Source organism: Cyphomyrmex costatus, unplaced genomic scaffold, assembly GCF_001594065.2.
Source record: "Cyphomyrmex costatus isolate MS0001 unplaced genomic scaffold, Ccosl1.0 scaffold78, whole genome shotgun sequence".
In the NCBI taxonomy this organism is placed as follows: Eukaryota; Metazoa; Arthropoda; class Insecta; order Hymenoptera; family Formicidae; genus Cyphomyrmex; species Cyphomyrmex costatus.
Window position 1 is genome coordinate 179036 of NW_017280355.1, and position 17535 is coordinate 196570.

At 30.7% G+C, this 17535-nt stretch overlaps 1 protein-coding gene across 1 annotated transcript in view; it reads left to right on the forward strand.

The window, feature by feature from the left end:
• The first annotated feature begins 231 nt into the window (after window positions 1–231).
• Hlc (putative ATP-dependent RNA helicase DDX56) overlaps window positions 232–17535 on the forward strand; it is a 35731-nt gene continuing 18427 nt past the window's right edge. The window contains exon 1 of the mRNA XM_018549096.1: window positions 232–422. Coding sequence (XP_018404598.1) covers window positions 324–422 — 99 coding nt within the window. The 5' untranslated portion in view covers window positions 232–323. The remainder of the gene's footprint in view (window positions 423–17535) is intronic.

The following is a 17535-nucleotide window of genomic DNA, read 5'->3' on the forward strand; positions in this document are numbered from 1 at the left end:
TGTCTCGATAAACGGACATTTGCGAATGTAACAATATTTCTCGTGTATAAATAACGTGCTTTCTAAAAGCTGAGGCAGCTAAATATGCTGTATTCGAGGTCGGCCATATTGAATATTAGTTTATTCATGTATATTCGCCTAGATGGCGTTCCAAAATGCTGTTCCAAAATAAACTATGGGAGTTGGTTATCTATTTTCTTCTTTGATAATCTGTGCTATTGAACGCTTGAACGCTATCATTACATGTGTAACGACGATTAAGTATTGAATAAATGTAAGTTTGTTAATAAATATTAAGATTTAAATAATTTATATTTGTAAACATGTTATCTGCGAACGAGATGGAATTAAATGAAGAAATTGAAAGCGAACTAAATCTGAAAAATTTTCACGAACTTGAGTTGGATGATAGAATATTAAAGGTAATTTAATTCGTTAGTGTCTAGTAAAACAATATATAATAATTTTTCAGAATTGCTTCCTCAATTCAAATTTTAATAAAAATATACTCATTCGACACGTTTCCAGTAAAAACGAATGGTAATTCTACAATGTGCTCTTTGTTTCCTCTGTTTCTTGTTGTTTTTGTCTCTTGCCTTTTGGTCAAAAAGGCAATATTGGGCAAAAGACAAACAACAAGAAACAGGAAACAAAGAGCACATTGTAAAATTACTAGAAAGAATTTGGTAAACAAATGGTGTTCTGCCTCGCGTAACAAATTAAGCGTTAAAGTTTGAGACTTTTGAGGTTAAGGTATCTGTCGTACTGACTAATAAAGCTTATTCTACAATTTGCTTTTTGTTTGTTTTTTGCTTTTTTTACATCTTTGGTAATTCTACAATGTTCTCTTTGTTTCCTTTTTTTTTGCTGTTTGTCTTTTGCTTTTTGATTAAAAAGGCAAGAGTAGGCAAGAAACAAACAGCAAGAAACAGGAAAGAAAGAGCACATTATAGAATTGCCATTTATCCTTTTGCTTTTTATTTTGTTTTTTGTTTTTTATTGCTCGAGATAAAAGTTAACGAACTTTTCTAAAGAAATAGGAAACAGCTTGCAATACAATTATTGATAAAACGTTGACCACAAAGAGAAAAAAAAGCAAGAAATAAGAAATAAAGAGCACATTGTAGAATAACCATAAAAAAAATTGCAAATTGAACTACTTTACTATAGATTTATTTATTTAATTCATTTTTTATATGAAATAATATTAATTTTTATATTATATTTTTATCTAATAATTAACGAATTAAATAATATATCACACATAAAACATTTATAACATTTTTTTGAATTTATAGGAATTTGCTTGACAACGACAGAGTTGTGTTTATTAAAATAGACAATTTAGTAAAAATTCTCTTGAAATTAATAATAATCTTTTGTGATTTATTTTTAAAATATAAAAAACTGTTATAGTTTGATATTTTATTTAGAACTATATTTGATTTAAAATTTTGAAGCACATGAGTGTGAGTTAACCAGTTTTCAATCACATGTCCCAACTAGCAAGCTCACGTGATAATGACGTGATTATGAAGTGATTTTGATGACAATGCCGTCAAGTGACATAAATGGAACGTTATTTTGACGTCATTTGTAATACCAAAAGTTGACGTCACCGATATGACGTCAACTAGATGTTACATTGACGTCATATATATGACCATTACTAATTAATTATTTTTTGTTATTATTTGTGTATTATTATTTGATGTATCATTTTATCCTTTAATATTCGATGAAAAACAAGGATAAAATGATATGTCATGCGCATTACACTTGCGGAAATGATACATATACTAATACATACATTAATACATACACTATCATATAAACACATAAACCATCTGTTTTCAATATTTCCATTGAACAGATATATCACAATTATACAGACATTGACATACAGATTCGTGGGTCATCGAAGTACAGCAGTTCCCGTACGATTGTCAAGGTTAAGCATGCGAGGTCGTGGTACAACTTCGGATGGGTGACCGTTTGGGATGTATCATAAAAAAAATTAATTCTCGAATTTAGAGAAAATTTTTTTTTTAGTAATTAGGGAAAACTGACCGGTATTTTACTTAAATTTCTACACGAAGTATATACGAATTTACTACTGCATTATTGCACTAGTAGTGACACTAATAGTACTTTTTAGTCATATTTACGTCTTCCTGACGTAATAAATAACGTCAATAAGATGTGACATAATCACGTGATATATACGTCAGAATAATTTTACTTTTATGTCATAATTGACGTTATTTGTACCAAAAATTCACGTCATTATCACGTGACTTTGCTAGCTGACGTATACCTTTATAAGTATACATTTACAAATTATTATTCTCCAACATGAAGTTTAATAGGTTGATTAAGAATTTAACAAGTAGATTAATGGTCATTGAAATTTTTGATTTACATCGATTTCTGGATCAGTTATACAGATCCTTAACATTGATTGACGGACAGTTATCTAATTCTCTTCCTTTATACATTTGGATGGACATACAAAACCATTTTTACATATCCTTCAATAATTATAACTGCAAACAATTTAACTTGCATAGGAATAAGTTTAACGGACTTATGAACAAATATAATAATGTATTAATAACATCAGTTACACCTACCAAATATTATGTCCAAGGAGATAGCCATGGAACATTAGAATACTCTTTAATTCCTTTTGTAAATAGTGAAAAAAATAACAGTGTTGAAACGTTTAATATTGTCTTGAAACCTGAGCAGTTTTGTAATACAAGTAACAACCCGTTAGAAACTTTGAATGAGAAATGGTTCTTAAACTTATCTGATGCAGTTATACCTCCATCTGTTTCCTGTTTATTACAATTAGGTAACAATTTCAGTCTTCCACCTGTTGTTAACAAAAAGCATACGATACATGAGTTCATAAAAAATGTAGAATATAACAATCGTATTTTTAATGATGCATGTAAAAGTAAGATTCGGACCGGACTTGTTCCTAAACTTGAAAATTTCTTAATTAATAACACTATCAATTTTAATGAAAAACAGGTTATGAATAATTATAAAAAAACGTTTGAATTTTGTAAAAATAATCCTAATATAGTTTTCACTAAAGCTGACAAGGGCAATGTTACGGTTGCTTTAGATAAAAAGGATTACATCAAAAAAATGGAAGATATGCTTAATGACAAAAACACATACATAGTAGTAAAAAAAGATCCTATGAAATCATTGGAAAAAAATTTAAACACTATGTTAAAAAAATGGAAGGAACAGGATTACATTTCTGAAACAACTCAATTGCGTCTTAGGTCCTCGGACTCAAATCTTCCTCTAGCATATGGACTGGTAAAGATTCACAAAGATAATTATCCATTGCGTATAATAGTATCTTCAATTAATACTGCTTTGTATGATTTGGCTGCATTTTTGCATCGGATCATATCGAGTAACATTCCTATTAACCCACGGGGGGCTCCAAATAGTTTTGAGTTATACAAACTATTATCTAACAAAAAAATTAATGTGTTTGACACAGTAATATCTCTTGACGTAATATCTTTGTTCACTAACATCCCTCATGATTTGGCAATGGACAGCATAAACAAAAGATGGGATTTTATAGAACAAAAAATAACTATCCCGAAAAATGAATTCATTGATGCTGTAATGTTTGTTCTTTCTTCTACTTTTTTTAAATTTAACAATATCATATACAAGCAGACTTTTGGAACCCCTATGGGTTCACCTTTATCCCCGATTATAGCTGATTTGGTATTACGGGACATTGAAGAGAAAGCTTTAAATTCACTTAATTTCTGTTGTACTTTTTATTTTCGATATGTAGATGATATAATTTTGGCAGCACCTGAGGATAAAATTGAAGTTATTAAAGACACTTTTAACAACATACATAGACGGTTGCAATTTACAGTAGAATTTGAACAAAACCACATGATCAGCTTTTTGGATTTGTTATTAATTGTGGAGGATGGAATTGTTAAACTTGATTGGTTTCATAAAAAGACTTTTTCGGGCAGATATCTGTCGTTTTTATCAAATCATCCTACTTGTCACAAAATAGGCACTATATATAGCCTTGTAGACAGAGCGATTTTATTATCACATCCTGAATTTCAACAAAAAAATTTAGAGCAGTGCATTACAATACTTTTACATAATGGGTATCCTATAGACTTCATCTTTAAATATTTTAACAGAAGAATAAAAAACTTGATTCAATCCAAAAAGAGTGTGTCCACAATTAATGACAATTCCAATAACAACAATAATGTAAAAAAGAAATATATGGTACTTCCGTTTATTCAAGGTATAACACAAGCAGTTACTAACATGTTTAATAAATCACTTTATAAGATAGGTTACAGATGCTTGAATAAGTTAGATATGTTTATAAAAACACTCAAAGATAAAAAAGAAATAGCTAACAATAGTAATGTTGTATACAAGATCCCATGTAAAAATTGTGATGTAACCTATGTGGGACAGACTAAAAGGAAATTGAGCACAAGAATAAAAGAACATATGAATAATAAAAAGCTTGATCAGTCTAGACATTCGGTACTAACTAGTCATATTTTACAATGTAATCATGAATTTGATTGGAATAATACTAAAATTATGGATTATGAACCTAATTACAATAAGAGACTAATTTCAGAGACTTTACATATTAAAGAACAATTAAATGGAATAAATTTAAAGAAGGATACCGAATCTCTTGACGATGTATATGTACATTTGTTGGAACGTATTGGTGACAATAAACAATGACAATAATCAATAATAATAAATATCAACCACTTTGACTTTCTATGTTCAGAAACGTTATCATTTGTAAATTACTTTTCATACAGTTAAGATGTGTATAATTTGACTTGCAAATTTAGTGAATAATTATCTTCTTTTATAATGTAAGTGTTCAATTTTTAGTTTGTTTTTACAGTTGTTTCATTGTCAATTTTTTGATTTATGCAGTTTCATCCTACATATAGAATTTGATGACTTGATATCCATATATTGGCTCTGTGTATTTTAATTTGACTAATGGACTGGAAATTTCATTTGGATTAATCTTTCTCGCATATAAACGAAGAATGGATTATAACAGGTTTTTTCATCGTTCAAGTAAATTGACTACTGCCATCGAATATTGGAGCGATTGTATTGTTTCATGAAAGTTTGCGACTGTTGAGGATGTATTTTATATTTATTAGAGAATTTACAATGTTTTATAATTTTTATTTGTTTTTGCGTCTGTGACATGTAAACGGTTTAATTTGATTGGGATTTTTGTTGCGGCTGAGGATGACTTTGTAAAGTCGAAACGTTCTGCGCTAATTTTATCGATTGTAATAAATTTGTTTAATAGTAACAACAAATATAGCTCATTATTTGTTTGACCTGGGAGGTATATTTAACTTTTATAATTTATTATTCTAGTTAATAATTAATATTGTGAGGAATGATAGTTAATTTCGTAATAACATTATACCAAACTACTTATTACGTTTATTAGTATATTTGATTATATGTATGTAATAGATTTTTACATTGGAAAAAATACATATTTACTTTTATTGCATTATCTTTCATTTAAAATAGTTAATTTGGTATAAAGTTATCTTGAAATTAATAGTGAGATCTTCCGTGATTCATTTTTAAAATATATTGTGAAAATAAATTCAAACATCTCTCATTTTAAAGAACATCAATGTAGACATACTGGAAAAGCACCATTCGAATACCATTAACAAGAAAGAGAAATCATAATAAAGTTTTTTAAATATTAAACATTAGAAAGGAACATACAATATACATACAATAACAAACTTGAAGTCATATCACAAGTAGAACACACTATAATTAATTAACTTTACAATAAAAATATATAAAAATTAATATTCTTCTTTGTGTTATATTAATAATAGTAGCAATGTCAAGTGAATTTAAATTGACATTAATAAAAATCTCAAAAGCATTAATGATGTTGTCATTAAAATAATGTAAAAGAATATTTATTCATTTTTATGTACATTTATTGTAAAGTTAATTACTTATAGAGTGTTCTACCTGTGATATGACTTCATATTCGTTATTGTATATTTCTTTCTAATGTTTAATATTAAGAAATTTATTATGATTTCTCTTATGACGCTGAAGCTAGTCCCTTATTTTAGTCACCTTTTCGCGCGCGGCTGCCGAAACTCAGGAGTGAATCGTGCTCGGGGTTCCGGATTCATAAATATCGAAAAACAAACGAACCAAGAACACGGAGGTAAACATAACAAAAAGCAATCAATCATATAATGATTTCGCGCGATGTAAAATAATCTAAAACATTCATTTAATTGTAAAAAAAACACATGTTTAAAAGTTAATCAAAATCAATAAAATATTATGTTATTTATAATTTCAAGTGTGCCAGCAAGATAAAAATAAACAATAAATATCACAGAATTATAGTAAATATACTAAACAATATCCAATACGTGAGAACTTGGCACACGACCGATAAAAAATTGTCAAAATACGGATTTTCAAGCGTAGAAGTGGGATTTTTTTATTATTACAAGTCTCTGCAAGGTACAGAAATGCAATGAAATGAATTTTTTTCCAGGAATATATTTCTAAACACGATTGCATGCATTACAATTCGTTACACGCTTCATTTATTTTTTCTTTCATTTAGTCAGATCCAAAACCACAACGAGGACGTAGCAAGGTAACACGTACTTATCGAAACCTAAAATTGGTAATTTTTCCTTATAATTTGTATCTTTCACGTTTGTTTTGCTGTTGTTGATTATTGAGTTATATTTCTAAGATTGCTGTTTAACTATCACTAATTGATATTTTGTTATAAAATGGCTATTAATTTTGACATTGTTCATTATGTTGTCATCGAAGTTTACATATATTCCCGAAAATATGATGTATACTCATATGGATTCATGAATTCCGCAATTTACGCTGACTTCTGATATCAGGAGGCGCGGTAGTGTCTCCTGTCATGTTCAAAAAACTACATGTTAATATAAATTTAAAACGAAAACGAAACGCCAAAAATTACGTGATATTCTCCGTAATATATTAGAATAAAATTAAATATTTTAATGAATTTGTTTGCTCGTAAACTCTTGTCTCTTTTTATTATTAGTTTAAAAATTCAACGAGCCTTATTACTAACATGTTATAAATTTAAAAGATTAATAAAAGATCGGTTATTACTGAACATCGTTTAGATTTCTCACATGAATTTGATTGGAATAACATTAAAATACTTGATAAGGAAATAATTTTAAATAAAAGACTCATATCAGAAATGATTTACATAAACAAGATAATAGTTTAAATTTACAAACTGACACGGATTTGTTAGACAAGGTATATGAATGCTTATTTACAAAATAATATGTTTTCTCTCTCTTCAATAACTCATTACTTTGTTTTCTTATGTATATCACAATGACAATCAGATGTAATAATTTTGTAACTGAAGTAGTTATATCTTTGACATGACAACTTTTATTATATACCTTTTATGATTGTTTCATGTAAGTAATTTAATATATTATTATTGTAATTAATTGTATTTAAAAATTAATAATTGTAACATCATATCGAATTGTGCAGTATTCCAGGGAGCACAATGATGACGTTTTATGTATACTAATACCGAGACTTGAAAAAAATCCGAATCATGGATCGAAACGTATCTATTTAGAGATAATAAAATTTCATTTTAACCACATATCAACAACTAGTATACAGACTCGATAAGGCATTCATCATTTATTAGGATTAATAAAAGACATTACAAGTCTCTTATTCCGATCCAAAGTGCATTTTTCGGGGGTGCATAACTACTAAATTATAAAAAGAATGTTAATTGCACGTAATATATCCTGAAAGGCTGCATCGCCACGAGTAATTTGAGCTAAAAAAATTTAAAATCAGTGAAGCCGTTCTGGACATACAAGCGGTCGAAAAATGATAATTTTCATGAGAAATGAAGTAACGTCTCCTTCTTTTTCTCTTTCTCTGAGAAGGATTAACTTTTAGACATGTGTTTTTTTTTACAATTAAATGAATGTTTTAGATTATTTTACATCGAAATCACTATATGATTGATTGCTTTTTGTTATGTTTGCTTCCGTGTTCTTGGTTCGTTTATTTTTCGATATTTATGAACCCAAGGCCCCGAGCGCGATTCGCTCCTGAGTTTCTGCAGCCGCGCGCGAAGAGGTGACTAGGATAGACGGCTAGCTTCAGCGTTATTTTGATTTTACTTCATATACAAATGTAAGTGACTTGGAATAATGCAGAAACTGGTGCTTACGATAACTCGAGTTCGGGTTAGTTTCACTAGGTTCGAAAAATATGGTAGACATTACCACCTAGTATTTTCATGATTCATGACAACTCAACGCTGTCTTGTATTGCCATTGAGTTGAGTAAAGCGGGGAGCACAGACTTTTACATAAACCATATACATAAAGAATTTGATTGGTCCATTGACTCATGCATAAGAAAATGGACAAATAAAATTCCTTATGCACATGCTTTATGCGTTATGCAAAAGTCTGTGCTCCCCGCTTTAAGGCCTTTGCACGTTACATACTTAACTCAATAGCAATACAAGACAGCATTGAGTTGTCATAAATCATGAAAGTACTAGGTGGTAATGTCTACCATATTTTTCGGTCCTATTGAAACTAACCCGAACTCGAGTTATCGTAAGTACCCAATTTAGAACAGAGCATGCATTTTTGTTATATTCAGTCACGGTATCCATACATGAGTCATTAAAGAAAATTTAAAATTTGAACTTTTAGAGATTCATGGATGGATATCACGATAGAATTTAACGAGGAATTTAACAAAAATACATGCTCTCCCATGTTGCCTGTACTGTCCCTAATCACATTTATGGTAATAAACATATTAATAGTTTTAAATTTTTAACTAGTAATTTACTTTTAGGATAATTGCTGTGATAAAATAGCTAGTAATTTTTACTGTTTAATGCATTTGCTCATGTAACTGCTTTAATTACTGGCTTTAACTCGCCTAATGAAATGTGTATTTTTTTCCTATTTCAAGTATACATGTAATTAATAGTGAATTCGGTCGTCTGCACTAGTGTACATTGAGTGTAAATTTTCCCAGTGTAGCGTATTCGATCGATGGCCCCTGTTTGGTACACTGCACTCGTCCTGTACGGTAATATTGCATTATTATGATCTATATGTATTATGATACACATTATATGTTGTGTTCGATTAGCTTCACATTATACTAGTGTAGCACTGACTTTATATTCGGATAAATAAAGCAAATTAAACGAGTCCAAAATTTCTTACACTGCCAATTTTGATAGTGCAGTTTGCTGACACTACTGGGTAATCGCGGTTAGATTAAAGTGATGGTGTTTAACCGATTTTTGTTTCTAAACGAAATATTAGAAAGCAGCAGTAGTGACGATGAGATAGCAAATTTTATTATTAATTGTGTAAAAGAAAAAAAAGGTAAATGTTCCCTTTAGGAGAGCCCTCGCCAATGACCTTGACCTTGGGATAGGTTGTCAAGGACATGACCCTGAGTAACCTCCAACAGGTTTTAGCCGTCGCTCGCCCTTCGTTAAAAAGTTATTAACAAAATAAGTTTGAAAAATAACGTATCATTTCTTATAATTATACATATTAACGGACACATATTTACCGCGCCAGTAAATAACGTATTTGACCGTCAAAATAAAAACAAAATTAACAATTATAGTTTAAAAAATGACGTATTATTTCTGCTATACAGGTATGATGTTAAGTACTATTCTACATCTTTCTCTGAAACGTTAAACTTCCCAACGCGAAGTAACTTTCATCTCCCTGCATCCCCTAAGGGGCACACGACATCCATGATTGTACTGTTGCTATGATAGTATAGAGATCCTATAATAAGAGTTTGGCCAAAGCAGGCCCAACTTCTGATTGGTTCTCTACCTTGATCCATTCGGCATTCTTCGGATAGCTTTGTACATTGTCGGAAAACGAGTTCGGAGGATAGAAAGAGACAGATAGCGTAATACGAGAAAGAAAGCATATCTGTTATCTCCTTCTATCCGCCATCTTTGGTCCGCTTTGGCCAAACTCTTATTATAGGATCTCTATGATAGTACTGTCAGGGGAGACCTCTACCGACTAACCCAACCCATTTAGGGCCGATTGTTCCATCTTTCGGTTTAAGTTTACCTGTTAACCTAACCCAACTCATTTAGTGGTATGAGATAGCTCGCGTAGAAAGTCGAAACCTACGTGCAACAGTACAGGCATGTGGCTTTCTATGCGAAAACACTTCCATGATTGTACTGTTGCACGTGGTTTCGACTTTCTACGCGAAACGAGAGCTATCTCACACTACCAAATGGGTTGGGTTAGGTTATTTGTAACAGTAGTGGAACCCCTCGCAGGGGGGGGGGGCGGAACCTACTGTATCTACACATACGATTTCTATAATTGTACTTGCACCCTTCCGTGTGCGTGCGTGCGTGCGCGCGCGCGCGCGCGCGCGTATTGTATACATATATAGCAGAAATGAGATGTTATTTGATGTTTTGCACACGCACGCACGCGCACACACACACACACACACACACACACACACACACACACACACACACGCACACACACACACACACACACACACACACACACTTTTGTGTGACAATCAAGTAATTTTAGATTCAATCCTGTTTTGTTCTTTCACAAAAAATAGTTTGCATTTTGTTTCCTGTGTGATTAAAAATTCATCACAGATTATAGTCGGAAGGCAGCTTGAAAGAATGCTCACTACGCGGAATAACAACATTCTATAATGATGAGTTTCTCTATATGTATTATTGAGTTCAATGAGTAAAATTTTTCTGATAGTAAGTTCCTTGCAGCGCAAAAACCTATTAATCGATATCCGGTTGTGAAACTTTATGTTAAAGCCGTTAATAGCATTTAAATGTTGAGGAGAGATGTTGTTATTAATACAAAACCTTATGAATTTAACATGCAAATAGTTAGAGATAATCTTTTTTCGATATTTAATCCACAATTTAAGATGTTTAACAGCTTGAAATCCAAAAAATGAGTTTTTGGAGGCGGTTTGATTTATTTTAAACTCAACCTATTTTATATTTGATAATAAGATTTACAAGCAAAGTTTCGGCACGCCTGCCCATGGGCTCTCCCTTGTCACCCATCATTCTGGTGATGAGCAGATTAGAATCTACGTCGCTGTCGTGTTGCAATATTGACACTCTCTTTTATTTTTGATATGTGGACGATATTTGTACTATGGTTGACTCTGAAAAAATTGACGCATTACTTCTGGTTTTTAATACATTCCATCCTCGCCTCCAATTTACTTGTGAAGTTGGAGGAGAAAAACTTGAAGTTTTAGACACCACAATAACGATAGGCCTGTTCTTTTTGCCTGCACTGTCTGAACTGGTACATACAGTGCAATAAGTTGAAATGAAACAAACGTATATCTGTTTCACTTCAACTTATTGCACTCTGTGTACCAGTTCGGTAAAAAGAACAGACCTGATAATTAACAATAGATTTAGATTTGATTGGTATCGTAAGTCCACATTCTCAGGTAGATTTTTGAACTTTCTCTCTAACCATCCAATCTCACAAAAGAGAGGCGTAATTTATTCGTTGGTTGATAGAAATCTTTTACTTTCAGACGCAGTATTCCATACAAAAAACTTAACACTTATTAAAATTTTACTAGACAATGACTACCCACTTTCTTTTATTTTTGACACAATCAACCAACAAATAAAACACCTACAAAGAAACAGACAAACAATCCATGTTGAGCGTGAGGATAATGAGTTGGAAGATAGGAGAAGTGTATCTTGGCTTACGGTACCTTACATACCTTTACACACAGAAAAATTCAAACGTTTTAACAATAACGACATTAGAGTTTCTTTCCACAGTCCCAATAAGATGGATAAATATATTAAAGTACAGAAAGATGTTCTGTCACACACATCTAAAAACAATGTAGTATATAGAATTCAGTGCAATGACTGTGATGCATCTTATGTCGGACAGACTGGGAGACAGTTGAAAACCAGAATTAATGAACACCGTAACCACATTAGACACAACACTTCCACTCGTTCTGTCATTACGGATCATAGACTACAGTTTAATCATGATTTTCAGTGGGAAGATGTAAGAATTCTAGATGAAGAACCTAACTATAGGAAGCGTTTAAACATTAAAAAACAAAAACACAGTCTTAATCTACAAACGGACACCGAAGGTCTTCACGATTCTTATATTTCCATTGTAAATAAAGTTTGATCGTTCGATACAGACTATTGTTATTTTACTTAGTACAGTTTGATCAGTCACAGTAGTTGCACAATAGAATTATAACGTTTGGTCTTTTAACATTATAATAAGTTTCCGCTATCATGATTTTTATTTTTATTTTCATTTTACTTTATGACTTACTTTTGTTTGTTCTCAATATACATTGTAAACTGACGAATCGATTTTGTTTAAAAAGTTTTGTTCGACCTCGTTTGGTGAGTTAAAGAATTTTCATATAAGATCTTGCTGCTACCTACGGTTGTTTTTTGTTCAATTTTATGATTAAATTATAGATACATTGTTCTAATATACGATTTTCCATCGTGTATTATCAGTGTCATGTAATAAAAGGAAAAAATCGAGGAGTTAGTTCGTTTTTTAGTGATTTGACTGCATGTATGGACGGAGAGATTTAATAATTGTTTGGATGTCTGAAGAGGACTCAATCCTTGGAGTCGAAACTTGTTACACGTTTACATTGTGCGATTTTCCATTTTTATATTATAAGCGGCTAAGTACTTTTATTTTATTTTATTTTAATTAGTTCTATGTATATACACAGTTAAATTTATTAAATGTTATAACTGCTTTATTATTTATGATCTGACTCTTAGTGTCCTTTTTTCGTTTAATTATTATTATTTTTATATAAAAAGTCCTTTATTTTTCATTTTATTTATAACAACTATTGTTTGTATATAACAATAAGAATTTTTATGATAAAGGGTATAGCCGGGTAAGTATGTAAAAGTTGCCCCCGCACGTATTCAGCTTATATTAACAATTTTGATTGCTATCCACATGAACATAAAATCCTGTAAATATCAGACCTCAACACGTCTTTTTTTGGGAGTTATGGAGGGGGAAAGAAAAATAAAAAAACGCGTTTTTCTCGAAAACTACTGGACCGATTTTAATGAGCTTGAAATATGTTATAAATATCAATGAGACAATTTGAAAATAAAAATTCGAAATTTTTTTTCCCATAAAAATTTCAAAAAAATTTTTTAAATTTAAAAAAAATTTTTTTTTTGTTTTGTTTATGGGCGACCCCCGCCATTTTTTTACTATTTACAACTCTCTGAAGTGTATATTTTGAGAAAAAAATGTTTACCAATTTTTTTTTGAGGTGCGTGATAGTGAAAAAAATAAAAACCGTGACTGGGTATAATATGACGCCTTAATTAAAAACATTCGGTCGCAAGCGTTTGAAAAATGTTATTCGGGGCATTTTGTTCATTATAAATCTAAAGTAGAATTTCGAAAATTAAAAATGGCGTATCCAACATGGCGGAAAATTTTAGATGTACTATATTTAAAAATACATATAATAAATCGTCTGCAGTTAGCCCATAAAAATTATAGTTTCCAGAGTTTACCACGTGGAGGTTGCAGTACGTTTTTAAACTCCTTTTTCATTTTTTTAATATTTATTTTTTGAATTTTTTTTTGTTTTTAATTTTTTGTATATTTTTTGTGTTTATTTGCTTTTAATTTAAATAAAAAATTCGTTTGCGTTTCGATTCTTTTTTACTTGGTAAAGATTCATTCTAATCTTCGTCACTAAACCAGCTCAAATTCTAAGTGATATTTTTTTAAAAACTCAAATTACAGCAGTCATCGATGAAGACAGTGACGAAGATTAGAGTGAATCTTTACCAAGTAAAAAAGAATCGAAACGCAAACGAATTTTTTATTTAAATTAAAAGCAAATAAACACAAAAAAGTATACAAAAAATTAAAAACAAAAAAATTCAAAAAATAAATATTAAAAAAAATGAAAAAGGAGTTTAAAAACGTACTGCAACCTCCACGTGGTAAACTCTGGAAACTATAATTTTTATGGGCTAACTGCAGACGATTTATTATATGTATTTTTAAATATAGTACATCTAAAATTTTCCGCCATGTTGGATACGCCATTTTTAATTTTCGAAATTCTACTTTAGATTTATAATGAACAATCTAAAAATGCCCCGAATAACATTTTTCAAACGCTTGCGACCGAATGTTTTTAATTAAGGCGTCATATTATACCCAGTTAAGGTTTTTAACACTACCACGTACCTCAAAAAAAAATTGGCAAACATTTTTTTCTCAAAATATACACTTCAGAGAGTAAATAGTAAAAAAAATGGCGGGTGTCGCCCATAAACAAAACCAAAAAAAAAATTTTTTTAATTTAAAAACTTATTTTTTTGAAATTTTTATGGGAAAAAAAATTTCGAATTTTTATTTTCAAATAACAAGAATAGACAGACTAATAGAGAGTCCTTTCAGCTGTTATTGGTGCGATATATAAGATATATTAAAATGTGAATATTATATACTACGTAAGTAGTTACCCCCCCATTGCGCGCCGAACGTTCGTCGAACTTAAAACGCAACTCTAATCAACTACCGTAGTAATATCACAATTATTTTTTTGATGCATTTAGCATCTAAAATGGATCTTAATAATATGTTGAAAGACATATTAAATTCTTAAATTATATTTAATTCGTCCCGGCTTCCACTACTGGACTCATCAGTAAGGTAATGTAGTGGGAGCCTACCTTAGACGCCTGGGAGAGATGTTAGAAAGAAGTTCTATATAAACAAATAATCATGTAATTCGGCACTTGCGAGAATTGGCACGATTAACTATAGACCTCTGTTGGCGAGTCGACGTAGTGATATTCTTAACAAATTTCTTTTATTTAAATAAATAATTTTAAAGTAACAAACGCATTTTTAAGATTTTTATTTTCAAATTGTCTCATTGATATTTATAACATATTTCAAGCTCATTAAAATCGGTACAGTAGTTTTCGAGAAAAACGCGTTTTTTTATTTTTCTTTCCCCCTCCATAACTCCCAAAAAAAGACGTGTTGAGGTCTGATATTTACAGGATTTTATGTTCATGTGGATAGCAATCAAAATTGTTAATATAAGCTGAATACGTGCGGGGGCAACTTTTGCATACTTACCCGGCTATACCCTCTGTATGTATACAATTGTACTATATATATGGTGCATTCCACGCCAAATCGGCCACTCAAAAATTTTTGGATTTTTGATTTGGCTGAAATTTTGATATATTACAGTACCCATCGCAAGAAGATACTATGATTTTTTTTGAATTTTTTTATCAACATAGTCATGAGATATGAATTTTTTTAAAAACTCGCATTTTTCAAAATTCGCAATTTTCAAATGCCTATAACTTTGCGAAAAATAATCCAAATAAAACGTTATTTTTTTTTAAATTGTTTTTTCCCTAGTTTTCAAAAAAAATATCAAGAAAAGTTGCAAAATTGTTTTTTTAATCTTTTTTTTAATTTAATGTAAAAAATTATTAATTTTTTAAAGTATGACACGTTTAATTTTGTTGAAAATTACTGTACGGGATATGAGTGGGCGTAATTGGATGTCTATGAATCTCTTTTATTATCAACTAGATATTTGAACTTTATTGTACGTGGTATGACCGTTACAGGCAACTCGCCATATTACAATGAAAAGTATTAAGAAGAAGTAACCGATATCGGTAGCGTCGCAGCTCTATGGATCCATAATCGATTATCGATTTAGGGATGCAGTGCAGGTTACTGTGTGGATCGATTTATTGCTGACAAATTTTTTTTAAAAAATTCTCATAAAAACTTAGATTAATTTGATGATTTTTAAGACTAATTTGATCATGGGTAAATTTTTCCTTCTATTTTTTTTCGATTTAATTTTTTTTTAATTTTGCATTTTTTTACACGATAAATTAATATATAGCTATAAACTCGTGACTTTTTCATTTCCTAAAATTTTCGGTTTATTTTCAATGTAATATAACTTATTTTTTTATATTTACCTATTTAAAAAAAAGTGTTTCCGTGATTAAGATTACTTTTATACTAAAATTATCGTTTTCTTATTATGAATTTTTTTACAATATAATTTTTTATTTTAAAAAATTGTTATTATTGTCCAATCTTATCTGTAAGAGTACGGCTACACTTCTGCATGCAAGAATTAAGCTTGCATCTACAATTACTAATATTAAATGTGTTTTATTTGGATTATTTTTAGCAAATAGGTATTTGAAAATTGCGAATTTTGAAAAATGCGAGTTTTTAAAAAAATTCACATCTCATGACTATGTTGTTAAAAAAATTCAAAAAAAATCATGGTAGCTTCTTGCGATGGGTACTATAATATATCAAAATTTCGGCCAAATCAAAAATCCAAAAATTTTTGAGTGGCCGATTTGGTGTGGAATGCCCCATATATATGGGGCATTCCATGCCAAGTGGGCCACCCATTTTGCGAAGTTTCATGGATTTCGTTCATATTGCTTGAACTTGAACAATTTGATGAATAAAGACTCTATGCCGAATAATATACCACTAGGCTAACTGGTTGCCGAACTGTAGAGTCGTCAATTTTTGGACTTTCTTGTCACAGCGCTCTTTTTGCTTGTAATTAGTGGGCATGAAAGGCAAGTTTGAAAATGAAATGTAGACGTTTTCTTATAGAAAATTGAACGCTCTTTCACGTAAGAATACTCTTTTTTCGATCAGACCGGTTTACGACGATGTTTGTCAGTTTTGAAGTTTTCAAAATGGCGGCGCGCTTAAAAGGCCAGTCTCAATTTTCTTTTAATATAGTTCAAAATGTAGCCCCAGGTCTCTACTTTGTTACTCTAAAAGGACTTAATGGGACACGCATTTATTTGGAAGTAAGAGCTAGGAAAGTGAGGCAATGGGCGCATTCAGCAGAAAAGAGCGCTACGAGAGCGCTCGCTGTTATTGGTGTATTCTTCTAGATCATCCAATCAGAATTTTAAATCTGGATGAATATACCAATAACAGCGAGCGCTCTCGTAGCGCTCTTTTCTGTTGAATGCGCCCAATGTCGCTCCGTCACACTATCGGCGCGTCATCACGTTCGGCCCAGTCGCCTGGCATTGGTCGCTGTTAGTCCCTGATCACCTTTCTGTACATGCACATGAGTTTGAAAACAATTTCTCTCTGCGTTTAACAGGGTTGAGACTGTCTTCAAGTAATACCTTAATGCCCGCATTACAATTGTGTTTTTTAGTTTTTATTCTATTTGTTATTTTTTTTATATTTTTTATTTATTAATAAATGTATTTTATTTAATAAA